Source organism: Cervus elaphus, chromosome 11, assembly GCF_910594005.1.
Source record: "Cervus elaphus chromosome 11, mCerEla1.1, whole genome shotgun sequence".
NCBI classification, from domain to species: Eukaryota; Metazoa; Chordata; class Mammalia; order Artiodactyla; family Cervidae; genus Cervus; species Cervus elaphus.
In genome coordinates, this window is record NC_057825.1 from 102,059,704 (window position 1) to 102,078,976 (window position 19,273).

General features: G+C 46.3%; 1 protein-coding gene and 1 long non-coding RNA gene across 2 annotated transcripts in view; one reads left to right on the forward strand and one right to left on the reverse strand.

Annotated features, from left to right (window-relative positions):
- Nucleotides 1–17,301, forward strand: part of MERTK (MER proto-oncogene, tyrosine kinase) — a 115,892-nt gene extending 98,591 nt beyond the window's left edge. Inside the window, exons 14-19 of the mRNA XM_043918785.1 lie at nucleotides 1,122–1,214; nucleotides 3,550–3,668; nucleotides 9,103–9,212; nucleotides 10,354–10,513; nucleotides 11,392–11,528; nucleotides 16,263–17,301. Of these exons, the coding sequence (XP_043774720.1) occupies nucleotides 1,122–1,214; nucleotides 3,550–3,668; nucleotides 9,103–9,212; nucleotides 10,354–10,513; nucleotides 11,392–11,528; nucleotides 16,263–16,776 (1,133 nt within the window). The 3' untranslated portion in view covers nucleotides 16,777–17,301. The remainder of the gene's footprint in view (nucleotides 1–1,121; nucleotides 1,215–3,549; nucleotides 3,669–9,102; nucleotides 9,213–10,353; nucleotides 10,514–11,391; nucleotides 11,529–16,262) is intronic.
- LOC122704065 lies at nucleotides 1,247–17,654 on the reverse strand. The gene is made up of 3 exons (XR_006343703.1): nucleotides 17,319–17,654; nucleotides 6,895–6,902; nucleotides 1,247–1,426 (listed from the first exon to the last, which is right to left on the reverse strand). It is a non-coding gene; the product is annotated as an uncharacterized LOC122704065 (long non-coding RNA).
- Between the last annotated feature and the right edge of the window lie 1,619 nt (nucleotides 17,655–19,273).

Consider the following 19,273-nt stretch of genomic DNA (forward strand, 5'->3'; position numbering starts at 1 on the left):
AAAAGTGGAATCATACAGTATTTGTCCTTGTGTGACTGGCTTATTTCACTTAGCCCAACTATAGAATTTTAGATGTCTCTTTTGAGTTGGCTCGATTCCAGAAACTTGGTCTGAAAGTGCATCTAGTTCACAAGGCAGAGTTGGGCAACCAGACTTGCAAGAAATGTGCTGAGAGAGAGAAGCAATTTGTTCTTTTTTTAAGGCAAAAGTCATTGCAACAGACCAGTTGGATTCGATTTTAGGTGGTGGTTTTTTTTTTGTTTGTTTTTTGCTCTTAATAATCAGTTCCATTCAGTCGCTCAGTCATGTCCGACTCTTTGCGACTCCACGGACTGCAGCACCCCAAGCTTCCCTGCCCATCACCAACTCCCAGAGCTTGCTCATACTCATGTCCATTGAGTCGGTGATGCCACCCAAATATCTCATCCTCTGTCGTCCCCTTCTCCTCCTGCCTTCAAGCTTTCCCAGCATCAGGGTCTTTTCCAATGACTCATTTCTTCGCATCAGATGGCCAAAGTATTGGCGTTTCAGCTTCAGCGTCAGTCCTTCCAATGAATATTCAGGACTAATTTCCTTTAGGATTGACTGGTTTGATCTCTTAATTTTTAGAATGGTTTTAGATTTATAGAAGGGGGTTTTCCTGGTGGCTCTAGCAGTAAAGAATCCACCTGCCAGTGCAGGAGACATGGGTTTGATCCCTGGGTCAAGAAGATCCGCAGGAGAAGGACATGGCAACCCACTCCAGTATTGCCTGGGAAATCCCATGGACAGAGGGGCCTGGTGGACTACAGTCCAACAGGGTCACAAAGAGTCAGACACAACTTAGCGAGTAAACGGCAATAGGCTACATTAGGGTTCAGCGTGTGTCGTATGTTCTGTAGGTTTTGACAAATGCATTGTGTCCTGTGTCCACCATTCCAGGGCCACACAGAAGTTTCACCTCCTTAAAATCCCCAGACGCAACCTAGTCATCCCTGCCCCAGCCAGCGCCTGCAGCCGCTCTTACTGTCGCCATCATTTTGCCTTTTCCTGATTTTACTTTTAGAGAATAAAATTGCTATTCCTCTTTTCCCTTCTCTGAGTAATAACTCATGGCTAACCTTTTCCATCTTTTCTTTTAGTGGACAACTTTTCACAGCGAGAGATTGAGGAATTTCTCAGTGAGGCCGCGTGCATGAAAGACTTCAACCATCCGAACGTCATTCGGCTCCTAGGTACTCAGGGAAATGCAGCATTGGGTGGCCGGAGGGCCTCGGCTGATACACTCTGGGCCAAAGCAAAAATCTCTGGGGCAGATAAACGTTACGCTTTGTATAACCCCAGAGTACTTTATAACATCGGGTTTTTGCAAATTCCCTGGCAGTCAGGTGGTTAGGACTCAGCAGTTCCTCTGCAGAAGGCCTGGGTTCAATCCCTGGTTGGGGAACTGGAAAAAAAAAAAAAAAAGAGTTGGATTTTTCTCCCAAAAGACTTTTTATGGTTGCATTTTTCTGGCTGGTTGTAAAAATAGGCCTGAATTTCCTGGACACCAGTGAACTCAGGAATGTTTAGTGTCCACAGAATCCTAAGTTGCTGTGGATTAAAATAGCCTCAATTACCTCCCGCCCCCACCCCCCGCCCTTACAAGGCTTCCCTTATGGCTCGGTAAAGAATCTGCCTGCAATTCAGGAGATCTGGGTTCACTCCCTGGATCGGGAAGATTCCCTGGAGAAGGAAACAGCTCCTCCAGTATTCTGCCACTCCAGTGTTCTTGCCTGAAGGATCCCATGGACAGAGGAGCCTGGCAGGCTACATTCCAGGGGATCGAAAAAGAGTCAGACATGATGTAGCCCTTAAGCCACCACTACTACCCCACTTACAAGACATGAAAGCTGGCTGTGCTACAATTTGTCTTGAGGTTGCACATGAATCAAATGCTAGTAGGGTAAAGCTGTAAATTAGACAAATTCCATAGATCATCTTCGCAAAACAATTTTTCTTAAAACTTTTTTTGGCTCCACCAAGTGACATACAGGATCTTAGTTCCCCTCAGGGACTTAATCTGCCCCCTGCAGTGTAAGCTTAGTAGTGGTAACCACTGGACCACCAGGAAAGTCCCGAGAAACAGTTTGTAAATCAATTGAATTAAGTCCCATGAAATTTGTCAACATAGATCCCAAGAAATGTGGCTTCCCTTGGTGGCTCAGACAGTAAGGAATTCGCCTGCAATGAGAGACCTAGATTCAACCCTGGGTCGGGAAGATCCCCTGGAGGAGGGCATGGCAACCCACTCCAGTATTCTAGCCTGGAGAATCCCATGGACAGAGGAGCCTGGCGGGCTGCAGTCCATGTGGTTGCAAAGAGTCAGACATGACCGAGCAGCTAAGCACAGCACACACCAAGAAATCAGTACTTGAAAATATATTAAAAATCTTTTAACATATTAATTTCTTGGGGTCTATGTTGGCAGTTTCATGGGATTTGAGTCAGTGATTTAACAATGAGAATTTGGTTTTGTGACACCATTTACTGAGAAATACTCAGTGGAGAGCTGGTCTCAAGTGGTTGGTGTGTGATGCTCTTCCAAAAGGGGAGAGCAACCTAAAAATAATTGAATGTTCTGCTGACTTCTTTTTTGGCTGTCCTTTGACTTGACAAATGCTATATTCTTGGGGGAATTTTCAATGTTTATTATGATGGACACTGCCAGAGAGATGGGAAAACTAATGTTTGGAGACAGTGTTGTGTCAAAGAAGCTACTGTTGCTCATTTGTAGCTATTGACTTCAGCAGTCTGAGGACAATGGTGCTTAGTCATTGTGCTACCACCTGCAAGAGCTTTGCAAGCCTGATCTCAGGTGACAGACAGACGCTGATTCCAGCATCTGTGACAAATGACGTGGAGCTTTTCCTGTGTATAACTGCTAACATTTAGAGACGTGGATTGCCTTTCCTGTGTATAACTGTTAACATTTAGAGATGTGGATTTTACCTATGGGCCCTCAGAATTAATTTTTCCAATAGTTTTAAGTATTTGGTTGCAGGGGACTTAATATGATTGATTATTTAACCATCATCTGAAACTAGTTTGCCCTCGAATTCTACTGTGGTCACCTCGCCCTCAGTTTGACTCAGTATAACAAAAATCAAGGAGTTTCTACAGCTATACTTGTTTTTTTTTGTTTAGTCACTAAGTCATGTCTGACTCTTTTGCAACCCCGTGGACTGTAGCTCACCAGGTTCCTCTGTCCATGGGATTTCTCAGGCAAGAATACAGGAGTGGGTTGCCATATCCTTCTCCATGGCTGTTCTTGGTATTGATTAATTTTTTGAGAACTTTCATGCAAAGATTAGCACTAGTCTGAAAGAAAAAAAAAATACCAAGAAGTGGACCCCAGTGTGTGTTCTATATTCTAGGACACAGAGTGTGTGAGTTATGAGTGTTTTGTTTTGTTTTTTTAACCGTTAACTTGAGACTGCATGGTTTCAATTACCCAGCGCTCCTGCAGCGCGTTTTTTGCTCACTGGGAACAAGGGCTCTTTGTAACTTACTCTCTGGTTTTAATTCCAGGCGTATGTATAGAAATGAGCCCTCAGGGCATCCCTAGGCCCATGGTGATTTTACCCTTCATGAAATACGGGGATCTGCACACCTACCTCCTCTATTCCCGACTGGAGACAGGACCAAAGGTAATTCATCACCCCATTGCCTGAACAGTACTCAGGGCTCCCGCGACAGGGCCAGGACAACCTCAGCGTCTAACCTAGAAGGTGAAGCAGGGAGAATGGGACACTGGCCTTTGTCCAGTCCTCACTGCAGGCCCTGGAGGTTGATGTAGGATGTTCGTCGTCCCAGCAGGCCAGCCCACAGGTTTCATTATCCTCATCTTATGTGGGGGAGAAGCCAGCTGGGAGTGGAGCTGAGTGGGCCCCTCTTGCTATCAGAGTGGCTCTTTCCTTCAAAGTCTTTTGAATTGTTTACTATGAAATCACCAGATGTTTACTTTTTTTTTTGGATTGTTTACTTTGAAATCACCGGATGTCGGAGCCATCTCAGTTCCCGGTTGCACAGAGTTGTTTTTCAGAGAACCCGAGGGGAAATTGGTTACATCCATCTTTCTGTTTGTCCTGCGCCCCTCTGTCCTCAGAAAGCATATTAGGAATTGCTGGGCCTGCCTGCCTACCTTCCACGGTTTCCCTGAGAGAGGGGCACCCTCGAGACCCCACAGGGCCAGCCTTGCCCTGAAGCCCCACAGCACAGAGAAACCAAACAGAAACAGGCCCTAGCCTGAAAGCGCCTCACCGGCCAGCCCCAGTGGTGGGAGGAGTCCTGATAAGACCAGCAGCACGGGGAAGGTCCTCATCCCACAAGACGGGTGGGCCTGGAGGAGCAGCCGCTTACTGAAACCTTATTGAGACAGCTGGAGGAACCACAAACCTGGGCTTCTCTGGTGGTCTAGTGGTTGAGAATCCACCTCCCAGTGCAGAGGACACGTGTTCCATCCCTGGTCCAGGACGATCCCATACGCCACGGCGCAACTAAGTCAGTGCTCCACGTCTACTGAGCCTGTACCCTTTAGCCTGGTTATAGCCTGGCTGTACCCCACAGCCTTCACAACTACTGAAGTCCATGCAACTAGAGCCTGTGCTTCCAACAAGAGAAGGCACTACAATGAGAAGCCCCCGCATTGCAACAGACTAGTCCCCGCTCACTGCAACTAGAGAAAAGCCTGTGCAGCCACGAAGACCCAGAGAAGTCAAAAATAAAGCAGGGACTTCCCTGGTGGTCCAGTGGTTAAGACTCTGCACTCTCAGGGCAGGCGGCCTGGCTTCCATCCCTGGTTAGGGAACTAGATCCCACCTGTTTCAACTAAAGATCCCGTGTTCTGCTACAAAACATCAAAGACTCTGCTGCAACTAAGACATGGCACAGCCAAATAAATAAATACAACACAATTATTTTTAAAAACAAAATAAATCTTTAAAAAAAACAAAACATAAAACTGGAGACCAGCTTAGGGAGAACATTTTCTGGAGCCTTCTCTCCTATACCTTGCTGCCCCTGTTGGTAGTGTATGCAAGTGTTATGGAAACACCAGGAGATTTTTTATTTTCTTTTTCTTGGTTTTGTTCTGTTCTTTTGAGCGATGAGGGAAAGGACCTAAAAGGGAAAGAGTTCCTGCCTTCTTCTGGCTCCCGTGGTGGTCCCAGGCTCACACCTGTTTTGGTTTTTGCAGTTTATGCATTTATTTTTGGTTGTGCTGGGTCTTCGGTGCTGTGCTTGGGCTTTCTCTAGTTTCAGTGGGTCGGGGCCACTCTTCCTGGTGGTCCACGAGCTTATTATTGTGGTGGTTTCTCTTGCTGTGGAGCACAGGCCCGAGGGCATGGCTCCTTTGGTGGCTGTAACATTTTGAGCTCAGTGGTTGTGTTCATGGGCCTGGGACACCCGGGCCTCAGTACTCGGGGCACACGGGCTTCAGCTGTGTCTCAGGGGCCCTGGGACACCTGGGCCTGTTTTCCTGGCACACGGGCTTCAGCTGTGTCTCACGGGCCCTGGGACACCCGGGCCTCAGTACTCAGAGCACACGGGCTTCAGCTGTGTCTCAGGGGCCCAGGACACCCGGGCCTCAGTACTCCTGGCACACGGGCTTCAGCTGTGTCTCACGGGCCCTGGGACACCCGGGCCTCAGTACTCCTGGCACACGAGCTTTAGTCGCTCCCTTGAATCTTCCAAGATCAGGGATCAAATCCTTGTCTCCTGTATTGGCATGCGGATTCTCATCCATTGTACCACCAGAGAAGTCCCAACAATTTTTTATTTTCATGGATCATACTTTCACTGTTTTGTCCGAGGACTGTTTGCCTAGCCCGCCAGAGATTTTCTTCTATGTTTTCTTCTAAAAATTTGTTTATGTGTTATGTTTAAGTCTATGAGCCATTTTTCATTAATGGGGTGAAATTTAGTCTGTTGCTATTTTGTTTATAGATGACCAGCATCATTTGTGAAAAGGCTGTCCTTCATCCATTCATTGCTTTTGCACCTTTGTCTAAAATCAACCGTGTACACGTGTAGGTCTGTTTCTGAGTTCTCTGCTCTGTTCCATCAAGCTATGGGCCATCCTTTGCCCTTATCACATCATCAATATTACTGTAGCTTTATTGTCGTAAAATCGGATAATGTGATTCCTCCAAATTTATCTACTTTTTCAGAATTGTTTTCACTATTCTAGTTTTGTTGCCCTTCCATGTAAACTCTAGAATCAGTTTGTCTGTGTCTGCCAAGAATACTGCTGTCATCCTATGTTTTTTTGAGCAAAATTAGTAAAGAAACAAATTAAAAAGTTTTAAAAAAATAACAAGTAAGGAAACAAGTACACAGCCTTTTACTTGCTAATGAATCATTTCTATTTGCAAAAATACAGGTATATTTCCAATGATGAAAACCCCCAGGTTTTTATAAAAATTTAAAAGGAGTATATTTTTATATTTTGCTACCTTATAGCCACAGGTAAAGCTGGAAGTCACAAAATGCTTCATAGGCAAACTAGAAAATCAAGCTTTTATTCAAATCTCTGCTGCCTTATCAGTCCGGTCCTTGGGAATAAATACCTTCTGTTCTCCTAGAGTGGTCTCAGTCACGTGCCTGTGCTTTTTCAGCTGGGCCGTGTGACACACTTCTTTGTGTGAGCAGCACCCCTGGTCTTCTGATCCATGGACACTGGACACTTCTCTATTAATTTAGAACTAATTTAATTCTTTTGTTTTATAGTTGTCAGAGTATAAGTTTTGCACTTCTTTTGTTGAATTTATTCCTAAGTATTTTGTTGTTAATTCTTTTGTAGATGTTTTCTTAATTTCATTTTTGGACAGTTCATTGTTTAGGTCATAGAAATGCAATTGAGTTTTGTATGTCAACCTAGTATCCTGCGACCTTACTGAACTCATTTACTAGTTTTGCCATACAGTTATCTTTTACATGATCTTTGGTCACAGTCTGCAGGAATAATGTAGTTGTGCTTGGAAAAAAAATGACACAAATCAATAGCACCTGATATTCATTATCCTTTCACAAATGTCAGCAGATTTGATATTTCTTAGCACCCAAATCCTTTCCTAGAGATTAGAATATAGAAAACCAGATGCCCCAAATGTACAGAGTAGAGGCATGAGGTTTCATGCCTGATTTGCTTACATTTTCTTTAAGGGTAAAGGATAATTAAAGCATTTTTTTATACAGTCTGTGGTTGATGTGTGTCTTAGTTGGGAAATATAAATTATTAAAAATTCAGTGTCTTGGGATTTTCTTGGGTCCTGTGGCTAAGACTTCACGCTCCCAGTGCAGGGGGCGTAGGTTCGATCCCTATTCAGGGAAGTAGATCCTACGTGCCACAACTAAAGACCCCAAGTGCCACAGCTAAGACCTGGCACAGCCAAAATAAATAAATTTTTTAAATAAATAAATAAGTGTTTTAAAAAATTCAGTGTCTTCATCAGTACCACTTTAGAAGACTCAAGTGCCATAGAGAGTAAGCCGTGACAGTCCAACCCCCTGGGGCAGAATGTATCAAGGATGGACTCATTTATGAGTTCTAGGAACTTGTGAACCCTTCCCTTTTGGGCTCCAATTGCACTAAAACCTTGGATTACTACACAGAAGTCTTCTGAACCATCACCCTCGTAATCAATCCCAACACGGTAGACTTTCTAACACGCAGTCTGGTTTGATTTTTACAACCTAGGGAAAAAAAATACACACTAGACTGTTCACACTTAAAGAAAGGCCCCCTAGAGAAACGAAAATGAAAACTCCTAAATCCTTACTTGTGGTTCTTTGAACCCATGATAAGGAGTAAAGACTATCCTGCTTTCTGTCCAGAAGAAGAAAAGTATCTTTCAAAACATTTTGAAGTGAAACGGTAGCAGATGTGGGTGCATAATTGGAAACAGCTACTTCTTGGAGGGCTTTTTGCCATCCAAACCCTAGACCTTCCCCCCACACCCTCCCCCACTGAAACCAGACCTCCCCTCCTTTCCCTTCTTGGCCCCATTGCCGCTCAGAAGGATACAAGGATCCCGTTTGACCTTGTGACTTGTGAAAAGACTATTACTCACTGTCAATACTTCTAAAGAAACAATCAAATGTGATGTTTGCAAGAAGTTTTAGGGTTTGCTGGTTTTGTTTGTGTCTTTTCATCCCTTTTAAAAACCTCATTTGTGAGGTTGCATGCATGCTCAGTCTCTTAAGTCGTGTCTGCCTCTTTGTGACCCTTTGGCTGTAACCCGCCAGGCTCCTCTGTCCATGGGATTCTCCAGGAAAGAATACTGGAGTGGGTTGCCATGCCCTCCTCCAGGGGATCTTCCTGACCCAGGGACCAAACCCTCGTATCCTGCATCTCCTGAATCAGCAGGCAAATTCTGTACCACTGAGCCATCGACATTAGTGATGTGGAAATTTCCTTGTTTCATGGCCACACTTCTAAGAAATAAAGCCATCATTTTCCCCCTTAAGGGGAAATAACTTGGTTTCCTTTTTAAAAAATAATCTCTCAGGAATTCTAGCAGTTAGGACTTGGCACTTTCACTGCCATGGCCTGTGTTCAATCTCTGTGTTAGTCACTCAGTCATGTCTGACTCTTTGTGACCCCGTGGACTGTAGCCCACAAGGCTCTTCTGTCCACAGAATCCCCCAGGCAAGAATACTGGAGTGGGTAGCCATTCCCTTCTCCAGGGGATCTTCCCCACCCAGGAACTGAACCTGAGTCTTCTGAATTGCAGGCGGATTCTTTACCATCTGAGCCACCAGGTAGCCCGTGGGTTCAATCCCTGTTGGGGAATTAAGGTCCTATAAGCTGCACAGGGCTTCCCTGGCGCCTCAGGTGGTGAAGAGTCTGCCTGCAATGCAGGAGACCTGGGTTCGATTCCTGGGTCAGGAAGATCCTCTGGAGAAGGGAATGGCAACCCACTCCAGTATTCTTGCCTGGAAAATCCCATGAATGGAGAAGCTTGGTGGGCTACAGTCCGTGGGGTCTCAAAGAGTCAGACACGACTGAGCGACTAGCTTCACGCTGCACAGCGCAACCAAATAATAATAACAGTCTGTCTCCTCCTGTCTCCCACCCCCTAGCATATCCCCCTGCAGACACTGCTGAAGTTCATGGTGGACATTGCCCAGGGAATGGAGTATCTGAGCAACAGGAACTTTCTTCACCGGGATTTAGCTGCTCGAAACTGCATGTAAGAGGCCTGGCTCATCCTGGAGGCAGTTGGAACCCCACGGTGGTAGATATCTGTAGGAGTGGCGGGTGGCATGTTGCTGTTAAAATATGGAGGAGGGCTAGATTTGGGAGAGGGACGGCGTGGCTGGCTCTGGAGACAGGATTTCTACCACCCTGAGATATGACTGGGTTTTTTGCTTGAGGGTTTTCCCTATCTCTGCTTCCAAGAGTCTGGTTGACTTCCAAAACTTTCCCCTGTGACTTTTTTTATTTTATTTTTATTGGAGTCTGCTTGAGTTACAATGTTGTTTTAGTTTCAGGTGTGTAGCAAAGTGAATCAGTTGTACATATACTTATATATCCACTCTTTTTACATTATTTTCCCATATAGGTAATGACAGAGTATTGAGTAGAGTTCCCTATGCTATGCAGTAGGTCCTTATTAGTTATTGTTTTTTATATAGTAGTGTATATAGTGTGTATATATGAATACTTTTTTATTTTCACACTCTCATGCATCTCGGAGTCCTAGCTGTGACTTTGGGGGCCTCCCTGACTGCCATCAGGTTTTTTGGGATCCAGAATTACATATAAGTCAACTCAGCATGCCTGAGAAATCCCATGGACAGAGGAGCCTGGCAGGCTGCAGTCCATGGAGTCACAAAGAGTCAGGCACGACTTGGTGACTAAACAGCAATCATGAAGACAGTCATGAAAAGCATAACAGTTCTGTCCCTGAGTTTTCACGATGCTATCTTGTGAAGCAGTTTTGTCCTGAGTGCACGAAAACTTTCCTTCTGCAGCAAAGAGATAAGGGCTTACACAACAACTTTGAACGTCAGCTTCCCCTCTCTTCAGTCGGCTTCAGTAGCCATTGTTGATGTTCAGTCGCTCAGTCGTGTCCCACCAGGCTTCTCCATCCATAGGATTTCCCAGGCAAGAATACTGGAGGGGGTTGCCATGTCCTCCTCCAAGGAGTCTTCCTGACTGAACCTGTGTCTCCTGCATTGCAAGCAGATACTTTACCCCTGATCCACTGGGGAAGCCCACTTTTTGTACTTATCCTGAATGTTCTCAGTTGCATCGGGTGCGGACCTGGGATTTAAGGCTTTGCCTCTGATGTCGCTGAGGATGTGAACTCACTCTGTCTCTCTCTGTAGGTTGCGAGATGACATGACTGTCTGTGTGGCAGACTTTGGCCTCTCTAAGAAGATCTATAGCGGTGATTACTATCGCCAGGGCCGCATCGCAAAGATGCCTGTGAAATGGATCGCCATAGAGAGTCTCGCAGACCGAGTCTACACCAGTAAAAGTGACGTGGTATGTTCAGAGCTTTGATTCGGGCCCTCGCATTGCAAAGATGAAGGCAAGTTGAAAGAAATGACCTCAGCTGGTGCCACAAGACAACTTACTCTTTGATCAACTGAGGATTGGGGCAGGCTCACCCTTCTTTTATTTATTGCTTGATGCTTAATTCCAGGTGGGACACTAGATTCTGGTAAAGTAGCCTGACATGCAAAGGCCCTTCATTTATCCCCACTTTCCTCTGCTACAATATAGTGACTTATCACCCGCAACTAAGATATTTCAGATTCACATTAAATTAAATGAATTCATCCAATGGCTGTTTGGAACCAAGATGCTGTATAAAAGGTGCTGTGTAATGACAGATACCCTTAACCAGAGATTTGGGAAAAAAAACAGGGCTTCCCAGGTGGCTCAGTGGTAAAGAACCCGCCTTCCAGTGCAGGAAATGGTTTGATCCTGGGGCCGGGAAAATCCCCTGGAGGAGGAAATGGCAACCCTCTCCAGTATCCTTGCCTGGAGAATTCCATGGGCAGAGGAGCCTCATGGGCTACAGTACATGGAATGACAAAGAGTTGGACACAATTGAGCCCACATGCAGGAAAAGACAACACTTGCCAACAATAGTAGGAACAGAACATTAAACAGAGCAGTGAAGTGACAGAAGGCTAGACTGCCTTTGTCTCATTTCCCAAACAACTTTAGTAAAAATGGGGAACTGTGACGTTCCAACCCCATGCTGTTGCCGTGTTGGGAGAGCAGCGTGTCTCCAACATAATTGTCAGCTTTGTGCACCATCACCAGGGCTCTAAGGAAATGACCTTTCCCAATGAAAAAGTCCATTCAGCCTTTCTGGAAAAACTTGAGTCCTCACGTTGTTGCTTTGTCCTCAGTGGGCATTTGGCGTGACCATGTGGGAAATAGCCACACGAGGAATGACCCCCTACCCCGGAGTCCAGAACCATGAGATGTATGACTACCTTCTCCACGGCCACCGGCTGAAGCAGCCCGAGGATTGCCTGGATGAATTGTGAGTCACTTGCTCTCCATCTTGGGGCAGCCGGCAAAGAGCTGGGGACACACGGCCACTGGGGTGGGGCCGCTTCCATGTAAGGTGGGTGTGGGCAGAGGGTGCCACGCACAGACAACAGGACCAGGACCCTCCTGTGGGGGGAGGTGGCACGTGCTCGTCTCCAGGGACCCTCACGTGCTTTCAAGGTCTATAGTCACCTCTAGGAAACGCAGTTGGCCTTCTGTATGGGGGGAGGCAGAACCCGCAGATAAAGAGAGCCAAGTGTAAGGGACTTGAGCATCTGCAGGTTTTGGTGTCCACTGGGCTTCGGAAAACAATTTGTCATGGATATGACGGAGGACTGTAAATCCTACAGATACACAGGTTGACTTCACAGTGCATGGGGTACTTGGGTGATTCACTGCTCTCTCTCTTTTCAAGAAAGGTTGGCTTTATCTATAAGAGTGGGGACAACACTTGGTCGCAGCACTCGGGCTCCTCTGCGGGGGCTTCCGCTCTTGTGGAGCGTGGGCTGGAGAGCTCGGGCTCAGTAGTTGTGGCTCACGGGATCGTCCTCGCAGTGTGTGGGCTTCTTCTTGTGGGCTTAGCTACCTCGCAGTATGTGCGATCTTAGTTCTCCAACCAGGGTCTAACCCGTGTTCCTGCATTGGCAGGTGGATTCTTAACCACTGGACCACCAGGGAAGCCCCTTTGCAGATTTTATAAAAATAATTTCCTGTGGCACTCTCACCATATTTAACAAGAACTTTTCAGGACCGGGGACCTGCATGGGCTCCATCATGGAATGCCTTGCCGGGCTGCTGGGGCAGGTGGGCCTGTGCAGGACCCTCCCCCACCAACACACACACACACAGACGCACTCACACTTGCACGCTGGCTCTGCTTTCTCACACCCCTGAGAACACCCCTGTCAGTTTGCTCGTGGGCCTCCAACATCCCATCTCAGCCAAATAAAAGGAAGCTTTTTTGATCAGAGCCTTACTCTGCTTGGAGGTGGTGGCGGTGATTATGGTTGTAAATCCATAAAATTTAGAACAGAAACAGAAAACCCAAGCCCTTTACAAGAAAATCATGAAATCCTAATTTAATTAGATCTGGGGTTTCATGGTTATTTCTGCAAGGGCCACGTGAATGAAATGTTTGCTTCTGCAAATGAGGAAGACCTTTCCATGAAGCAATATTGAATAGAGCATTTTGTGGCTGTTTCTTTCTTGGCTTCTCTTGTGCTCCAGGAGAAGTTGATTATCTGAGCTCTTAGCAAGGTCTAGGCTGTGTCACATTGTGGTTTCAGATGATTCACGTAGAGCCAAGGCGAGGGAATGCTGAGTCGGTTTTCTGAGAGATTCTGTAGTGAAAGCCTCAGTGTCAGCAATGCCAGCTGGCTGGGAAGCCGGATGAAGCAGCTAGTCTGTGGTGTCTGTGCCCTGACTGGCCCCTCACGCCACTGCGGGCTTGCAGAGGCTCTGGTGAGCCAGGCCTGCTTCCCAGGTCCCCTCTAGAGTCTGGGTGCTGGGAACAGCAGTTGTTCAGTCACAGTTTTAGACTTCACTGCTTATTCTAGTTCCCTTGCTATTCCAACCATATCTTCAGTTGTTTCTCTTGCTATTGCTGTTCAGTCGCTAAGTTGTTTCCAACTCTTTGTGACCCCATGGACAGGCTTCTCTGTCCTTCACCATCTCCCGGAGTTTGCTCAAACTCATGTCCACTGAGTCAGTGATGCCATCCAACCATCTCATCCTCTGCCACCCTGTTTTCACCCTGCCCTCAATCTTTCCCAGCATCAGGGTCTTTTCCAGTTAGTTGGCTCTTCAAATCAGGTGGTCAAAATATTGGAGCAGTTACTTCCTTTACTGAAGCCTTGACCCTAAAAGTCATCCTTGATGGTTGGAATCAACTTCTTTCGAACTCCTATGTATGATGATATTTTGACCTCTTGCCATGAATTACAAATGTTCTAATGGCATCTATCAATAGAATAGTGAATCTTTTCAAGAATATTTTCAATTTACTTTGCTCAGATTCATCAAAGAAATCTCTATCCACAACAGCTATAGCTTTATAGAATATATTTCTTGAGTATTAAGACTTGAAAATCGAAATTACTCCTTGATCCATGGGCTATAGAATGATATTGTGTTAGCCGGCAGAAAATAGCATAAATCCTGTACATCTCCATCAGAGCTCTTGGGTGATCAGGTACATTGTCAATGAGCAGGATTATTTTTAAAGGACTCTATTTCTCTGAGCAATTGATCTCAACAGTGGGCTGAAAATATTCAGTAAACCATGCTATAAACAGATGTGCTGTCATCCAGGCTTTGTCGTTCCATGTATAGAGCACAGGCAGAGCAGATTTAGGGTAATTCTCCAGGGCCCAGGACTTTTGGAGTGGTAAAAAAAAAAAACAAAAAACACCCACTGGTTTCCACTTAAAGTCATCTGCTAATTGCATTAGTTCCAAACAAGAGAGTAAGTCTGTCCCTTGAAGCTTTGAAGCCAGGCCGTGATTTCTGCTTTCTGGCTATGAAAGTCCTGGGTGGCGTCTTCTTCCAATCAGGACTATTTTGTCAACTCTGAAAATCTGTTGTTTGGTACAGTCATCTTCATTCACTATCCAAGCTATATCTTCTGTGTAGCTGTAGCTTCTACATAACACTGCTGCTTCACTCTGCACTTTTATATTATTGAGACAGCTTCTTTTCTAAAACCTCAGGTTAGCTTCAAACTTTTCTTCTGCAACTTCCTCACCTCTCAGACTTCATAGAATTGAAGAGAGTTAGGGCCTTGCTCTGAATTCGGTTTTGGCTTAAGGGAATGCTGTGGCTGGTTTGATTTTCTGTCCAGACCACTGAAACTCTTCCATATCAGCAATAAGGCTGTTTTGCTTTCTCATCATTCATGTGTTCCCTGGAGCAGCGCTTTCAGTTTCCTTCAAGAATTTTTCCTTTGCTTTCACAACTTGGCTAACTGTTTGGCCCAAGAGGCTTCTGGCCTGTCTTGGCTTTCATTCTTGACATGCCTTCCTCACTAAGTTTAATCATATCTAGCTTTTGATTTAAAGCAAGAGACGTGTGACTCTTCCTTGCACTTGAACACTTAGGGGCCATTGCACGGTTATTAATAACTTAATTTCAATATTGTTATATCTCAGGGAAGACAGAGGTCCAAGGAGAGGGAACGGGACCGAGGAATAGCCAGTGGGTAGAGCTGTCAGAATATACACAACATCCACTGATTAAATCTGCCGTCTTCCATGGGCACAGTTTGAGGCATCTCAAAAATATTATAAGAGTAACATCAAAGAACACTGAATCATAGGTCACCCTGACAAACAATAATAATGAAAAGGTTTGAAATATTGTGAGAATTATCGGACTGTGACGCAGTCTAATGCTGTTGGGAAAATGGTGCCAACAGACTTGCTCACCATGGTGTTGCCACAAACCTTCAATTTGTAAAACCCAGGGACTTCCCTTGCAGTCCAGTGGCCAAGACTCCGTGCTCCCAATGCAAAGGGTCTGGGTTTGATCCCTGGTCAGGGAACTAGAGCCTGCATGCCACAACTAAAGATCCTGTGTGCTGCCACGAAGATTGAAAATCTTTGCGCCACAGCTAAGACCCAGTGCAACCAAATAAACCAATAAAAAATTTTAATTTGTAAAAAAACACAGTATCTTGAAGTGTGATAAAATGAAATGCAAGAAGGAGTGTGGGTTTATGCCTGTGGGGGAAAAAGTGCAATAAAACAGTGTCTGCTTGTGCTATCAAACCACAGAAGCCCAGGGCTGGGCAGGGTCTAGAGTGATCACACTTGTGGGAACCTAGGCACAGTGACATCATAGACATGTAAATGAATGAGCAGTTCAGGTCCCTCTTCCCTGTAAGAGTGCACTGGCTGTCCTTTCTCCTGTCTTCCTCTTTTCATCAATCCCAGGATCCTAGTGTATCCTTTGGGTGGCATCCAAACCGACTTTTCTTAAAATTATCATCTGATCATGAAAATGCTCCTAAACACAGTCTTTCCATGGTCCCCCATTTGCCCAGAGAGTAGAAGCCAGGTGCATGAGGGTCTGACCGATGGCAGGCGGGGCAGCTTAGTGGTTAGGAACATGGGCTGGGGCACCAGACACTCCTCAGTGCGGGTCAGTTTCCCCATCAAACTGGGGAGGGCCAAGCATCACCCTCTCCGGAGCCTTGTCTATAAAATGGGTTTAACAGTACTTGTGTAGGCACGTGTGTTGTTGCCAAGCTAACATGTCTAAAAGTACCTTAAATGACAGCTGTTAGGTAGTAAATACTACAGGTCAGTCATTATTCGTTTTACTAGAGAAGGCAGAGCTCACGGGCAAGAGCAGGGGCCCCCGTGTCTGAATGGCCGTGCATGGCTGCTTCATGGAGCGGCGGCAGATGGCCAAGACGTAGCAGCCCCACACATGCCCGAAGCTGCAGCCGCCCCAAATCAGGGGCTGTCCCAGTGCAGGGCTCACCTGTTGCTGTCATAGCACTGCCCTCATGGTTCACACACCTGTCCACCCCAACCCACCTCTCGACTTCATTCCTCGAGCCTCCCAGGACCTGGAACGATGGGGAGTGGGGAGCCAGGACACTGACCCCGACTCTCACCTCCATCCCCAAGCCCCTCCATTCCCTCCTTTGTGGGACAACCGGACGGTTGGCACATGGGCTCTGGGTGCTGCTCTGGGGAGGTCACACGCTCTTCTTCGCTTGCAGGTATGAAATCATGCACTCGTGCTGGAGAGCTGAGCCCCTGGACCGCCCCACCTTTTCAGTGCTGAGGTTGCAGCTAGAAAAGCTCTTAGAGAGTCTGCCTGCGGCTGGGGACAAAGCCGATGTCATTTATGTCAACACGCAGTTTCCAGAGAGTGGGGAGGGCCGGGCTGAGGGCTCGGCACTGGCCCGGCTGGACTTAAGCATCGATCCCGACTCCATCACTGCTTCCTGCACGCCCAGCGCCACCGTCAGCGTGGTTACCGCGGAAGTTCATGAGCACAGACCTCAGGAGGAACGGTACATCCTGAATGGGGGCAATGAGGGATGGGAAGAGCCAGCTCTGGCTTCCCCCGCCACAGGAACGGCGGAGAAGAGCCGGGTTTTACCGGAGGACACGCTGGTAAGGAGTGGGGTCTCTTGGTCCCAGTCCAGCACGTTGCCCTCGGGGACCTCAGGGCCGGATGAACTTTTATTTGCTGATGACTCCTCGGAAGGCTCAGAACTCCTCATGTGAGGAGAGCTGAGACACTGCTCCCAAACCCTGGAAATTCCTACTTTAAGACCCTTGATTTTTTTTGTATTTGTCTTCCTTAACAAGTAAATGCCCCAGCCGGAAAGCACCACGTGAATGTTGTCAAGTAAGTCATCATTGTTTAAAGTACATAATATATATTTATTTAAAGAGATAGTATCTATATGTATATGGTGGAAAGAGACAAAGATATTCTATTTTAATAAAAGATGACTTATATCATGTCACTTTTCTAGCATATCGTAACATTTAAGCCGTAACAGCCTCATCTCTACGGCAGTTCCTGGATGTTAACATTGGCACAAAGTTTTTTTTTTAAGTTTTTTGTCTTTTTCATGACTATTAAATATTTGTAAAATGAAATGCCCTATTTGCCATTGCTTCTGGTCTTAAGAAAAATCTGGTGTTGCCACCTGAATCATGTATTTGATAAGAGTGATTCATGTTTAAAGTTTTATAACTAATGAATTCTCTGATCTGGCTTCCTAATAAAATATGAATGAGGAAGAATGTGTGGTACTTACTTGAGACTTAGGAGGATATGGTCACTGGCTGCCTCAGTGCCTTTGCAAAGGAGTTCTCCTGATGCCTGGCCCTTGATGCAGTTGCTCTGACCACTCTTGATATTGTTTCTTAAAGATACAGAAGAGACTTCAGTGGTGGTCCAGTGGTTAAAAATCCACCTTCCAATGCAGAGAATGTGGGTTTAATCCCTGATCAGGGAATTAAGACCCCACATGCTGCAGGGCAACTCAGCCTGAGTACTGCAACTCGAGAGGCCTGTGCTTGGCAGCTACTGAGCCTTCAAGCTCTAGAGCCCATGCGCCACAACTGGAGAAAGTCCAAGCTCTGCAACAAAGACCCAGTGCAGCCAAAAAAAAGGTACAGAAAAACCACTCCAGAGCACCCAAAGATGAAAAACCAAAAATATCAGAGGGTTGAAAAATACAATCTGAGGGGAAAGATTTAAAATAAGTCATAAAAGGGACTTCTCTGGTGGTCCCGTGGTTAGGACTCCACACTTCCATTGCAGAGGACACAGGTTCCATCCCTGGCAGGACACTATGATCCCGCTTGCCAGGCAGCTCGGCTAAAAAAAAAAGAAAATCATAGATGAGTTCAAGAGGTAAAGCAGTTTTCTGTGGGAAGGCATGACTCGTGGGAGGAGATGTGGGCAGTGGGCAGGAAACACGCTTAGGGCTCAGGACCCCTCAGTTCACATCCCAGCTCCGCGGGGTCGCGACAGTCATTGCTGCTTGAGCACTTGTTACGTCTCAAGCACGTTATGAAAGCTACATTAATCCGGACATCACTCACCTGGGTACCAGTGCCATCATCACGTGTGGGCCGGTAAAGCGAGGCTGGAAAGGTTGAGGGTCTTCTATGGCCCCTGTCTGGAGAGGGCGGGAACCAGAATTCAGAATCAAGGAATCCGAGCTGGCTGGCTCAAGCATGTGATCTGGGGAGTCTGTTCCAGAGCTTCTTGACCTTCTAACTTTAACAAACACATCCATGCGTGCATGCTAAGTCACTTCAGTTGTGTCTGACTCTTTTCGACCCTATGGTCTGTAGCCCACCAGGCTTCTCTGTCCATGCAATTCTCCAAGCAAGAATACTGGAGTGGGTTGCCATGACCTCCTCCAGCATAACAAACACATGGATAGCACTTACTATGTGGCCAGGCCCAGGAGTCATTTAATCCTCATAGTAACCCTACCAGGCATTGTTTGTTGTTTAGTTGCTCAGTTCTGAGCAACTCTTCTGAGAACCCATGGGCTGTAGCCCACCAGACTCCTCTGTCCGTGGAATTTCCCAGGCAAGAACACTGGAGTGGGTTGCTGTTTCCTTCTACAGGGGATCTTCCTGACCAAGGGACTGAACCTGTGTCTCCTGCATTGGCAGGAGGCTTCTTTACTACTGAGCCACCAGGGAAGACCAGGTAGGTACTACTACTATCTCCATTTCACACATGGGCAGATGAGGCAAGAAAAGGTTAACTTACTCTGCTAGTAAAGCAGTCAACGGATGTGATCAGGTTCAGTGTGGATCCTTCCAGCGCCCATGGCAGACAGGCAGGCCAAGCCCTCTGGCATCCTCAGGCCTGTTTCACTTGTGAGTAGCTTCCCCCAAGCCACTGCAGCCTGCAGAAATCAGCATGTGGCCCTCCTAGCCTGGGTCCTCATCCCAGACACCAGCCCAGGTGCCCCAGTCTCCAGGGTCAGCTGACTCTATTGTTACTGTGAAATGCTCCAGACCAGAAAGTTCTGGGGGGTGGAAAGGAATCTGCATTGTTATGAGAAATGCCAGCACCACATTTTATCAGTGAAAGGAAAAAATAAACAAAAGGCTGTTAGAATCTATCAAGATAATTTCTGTTGGAAATTTTTGAATGGTTATTTGAAAATCAATAAAAGATTTTGTATCACCTGCTTTGTATCATCTGCTTGTGCAAATAAAGTTTCCTGTTGGCGATGACTGT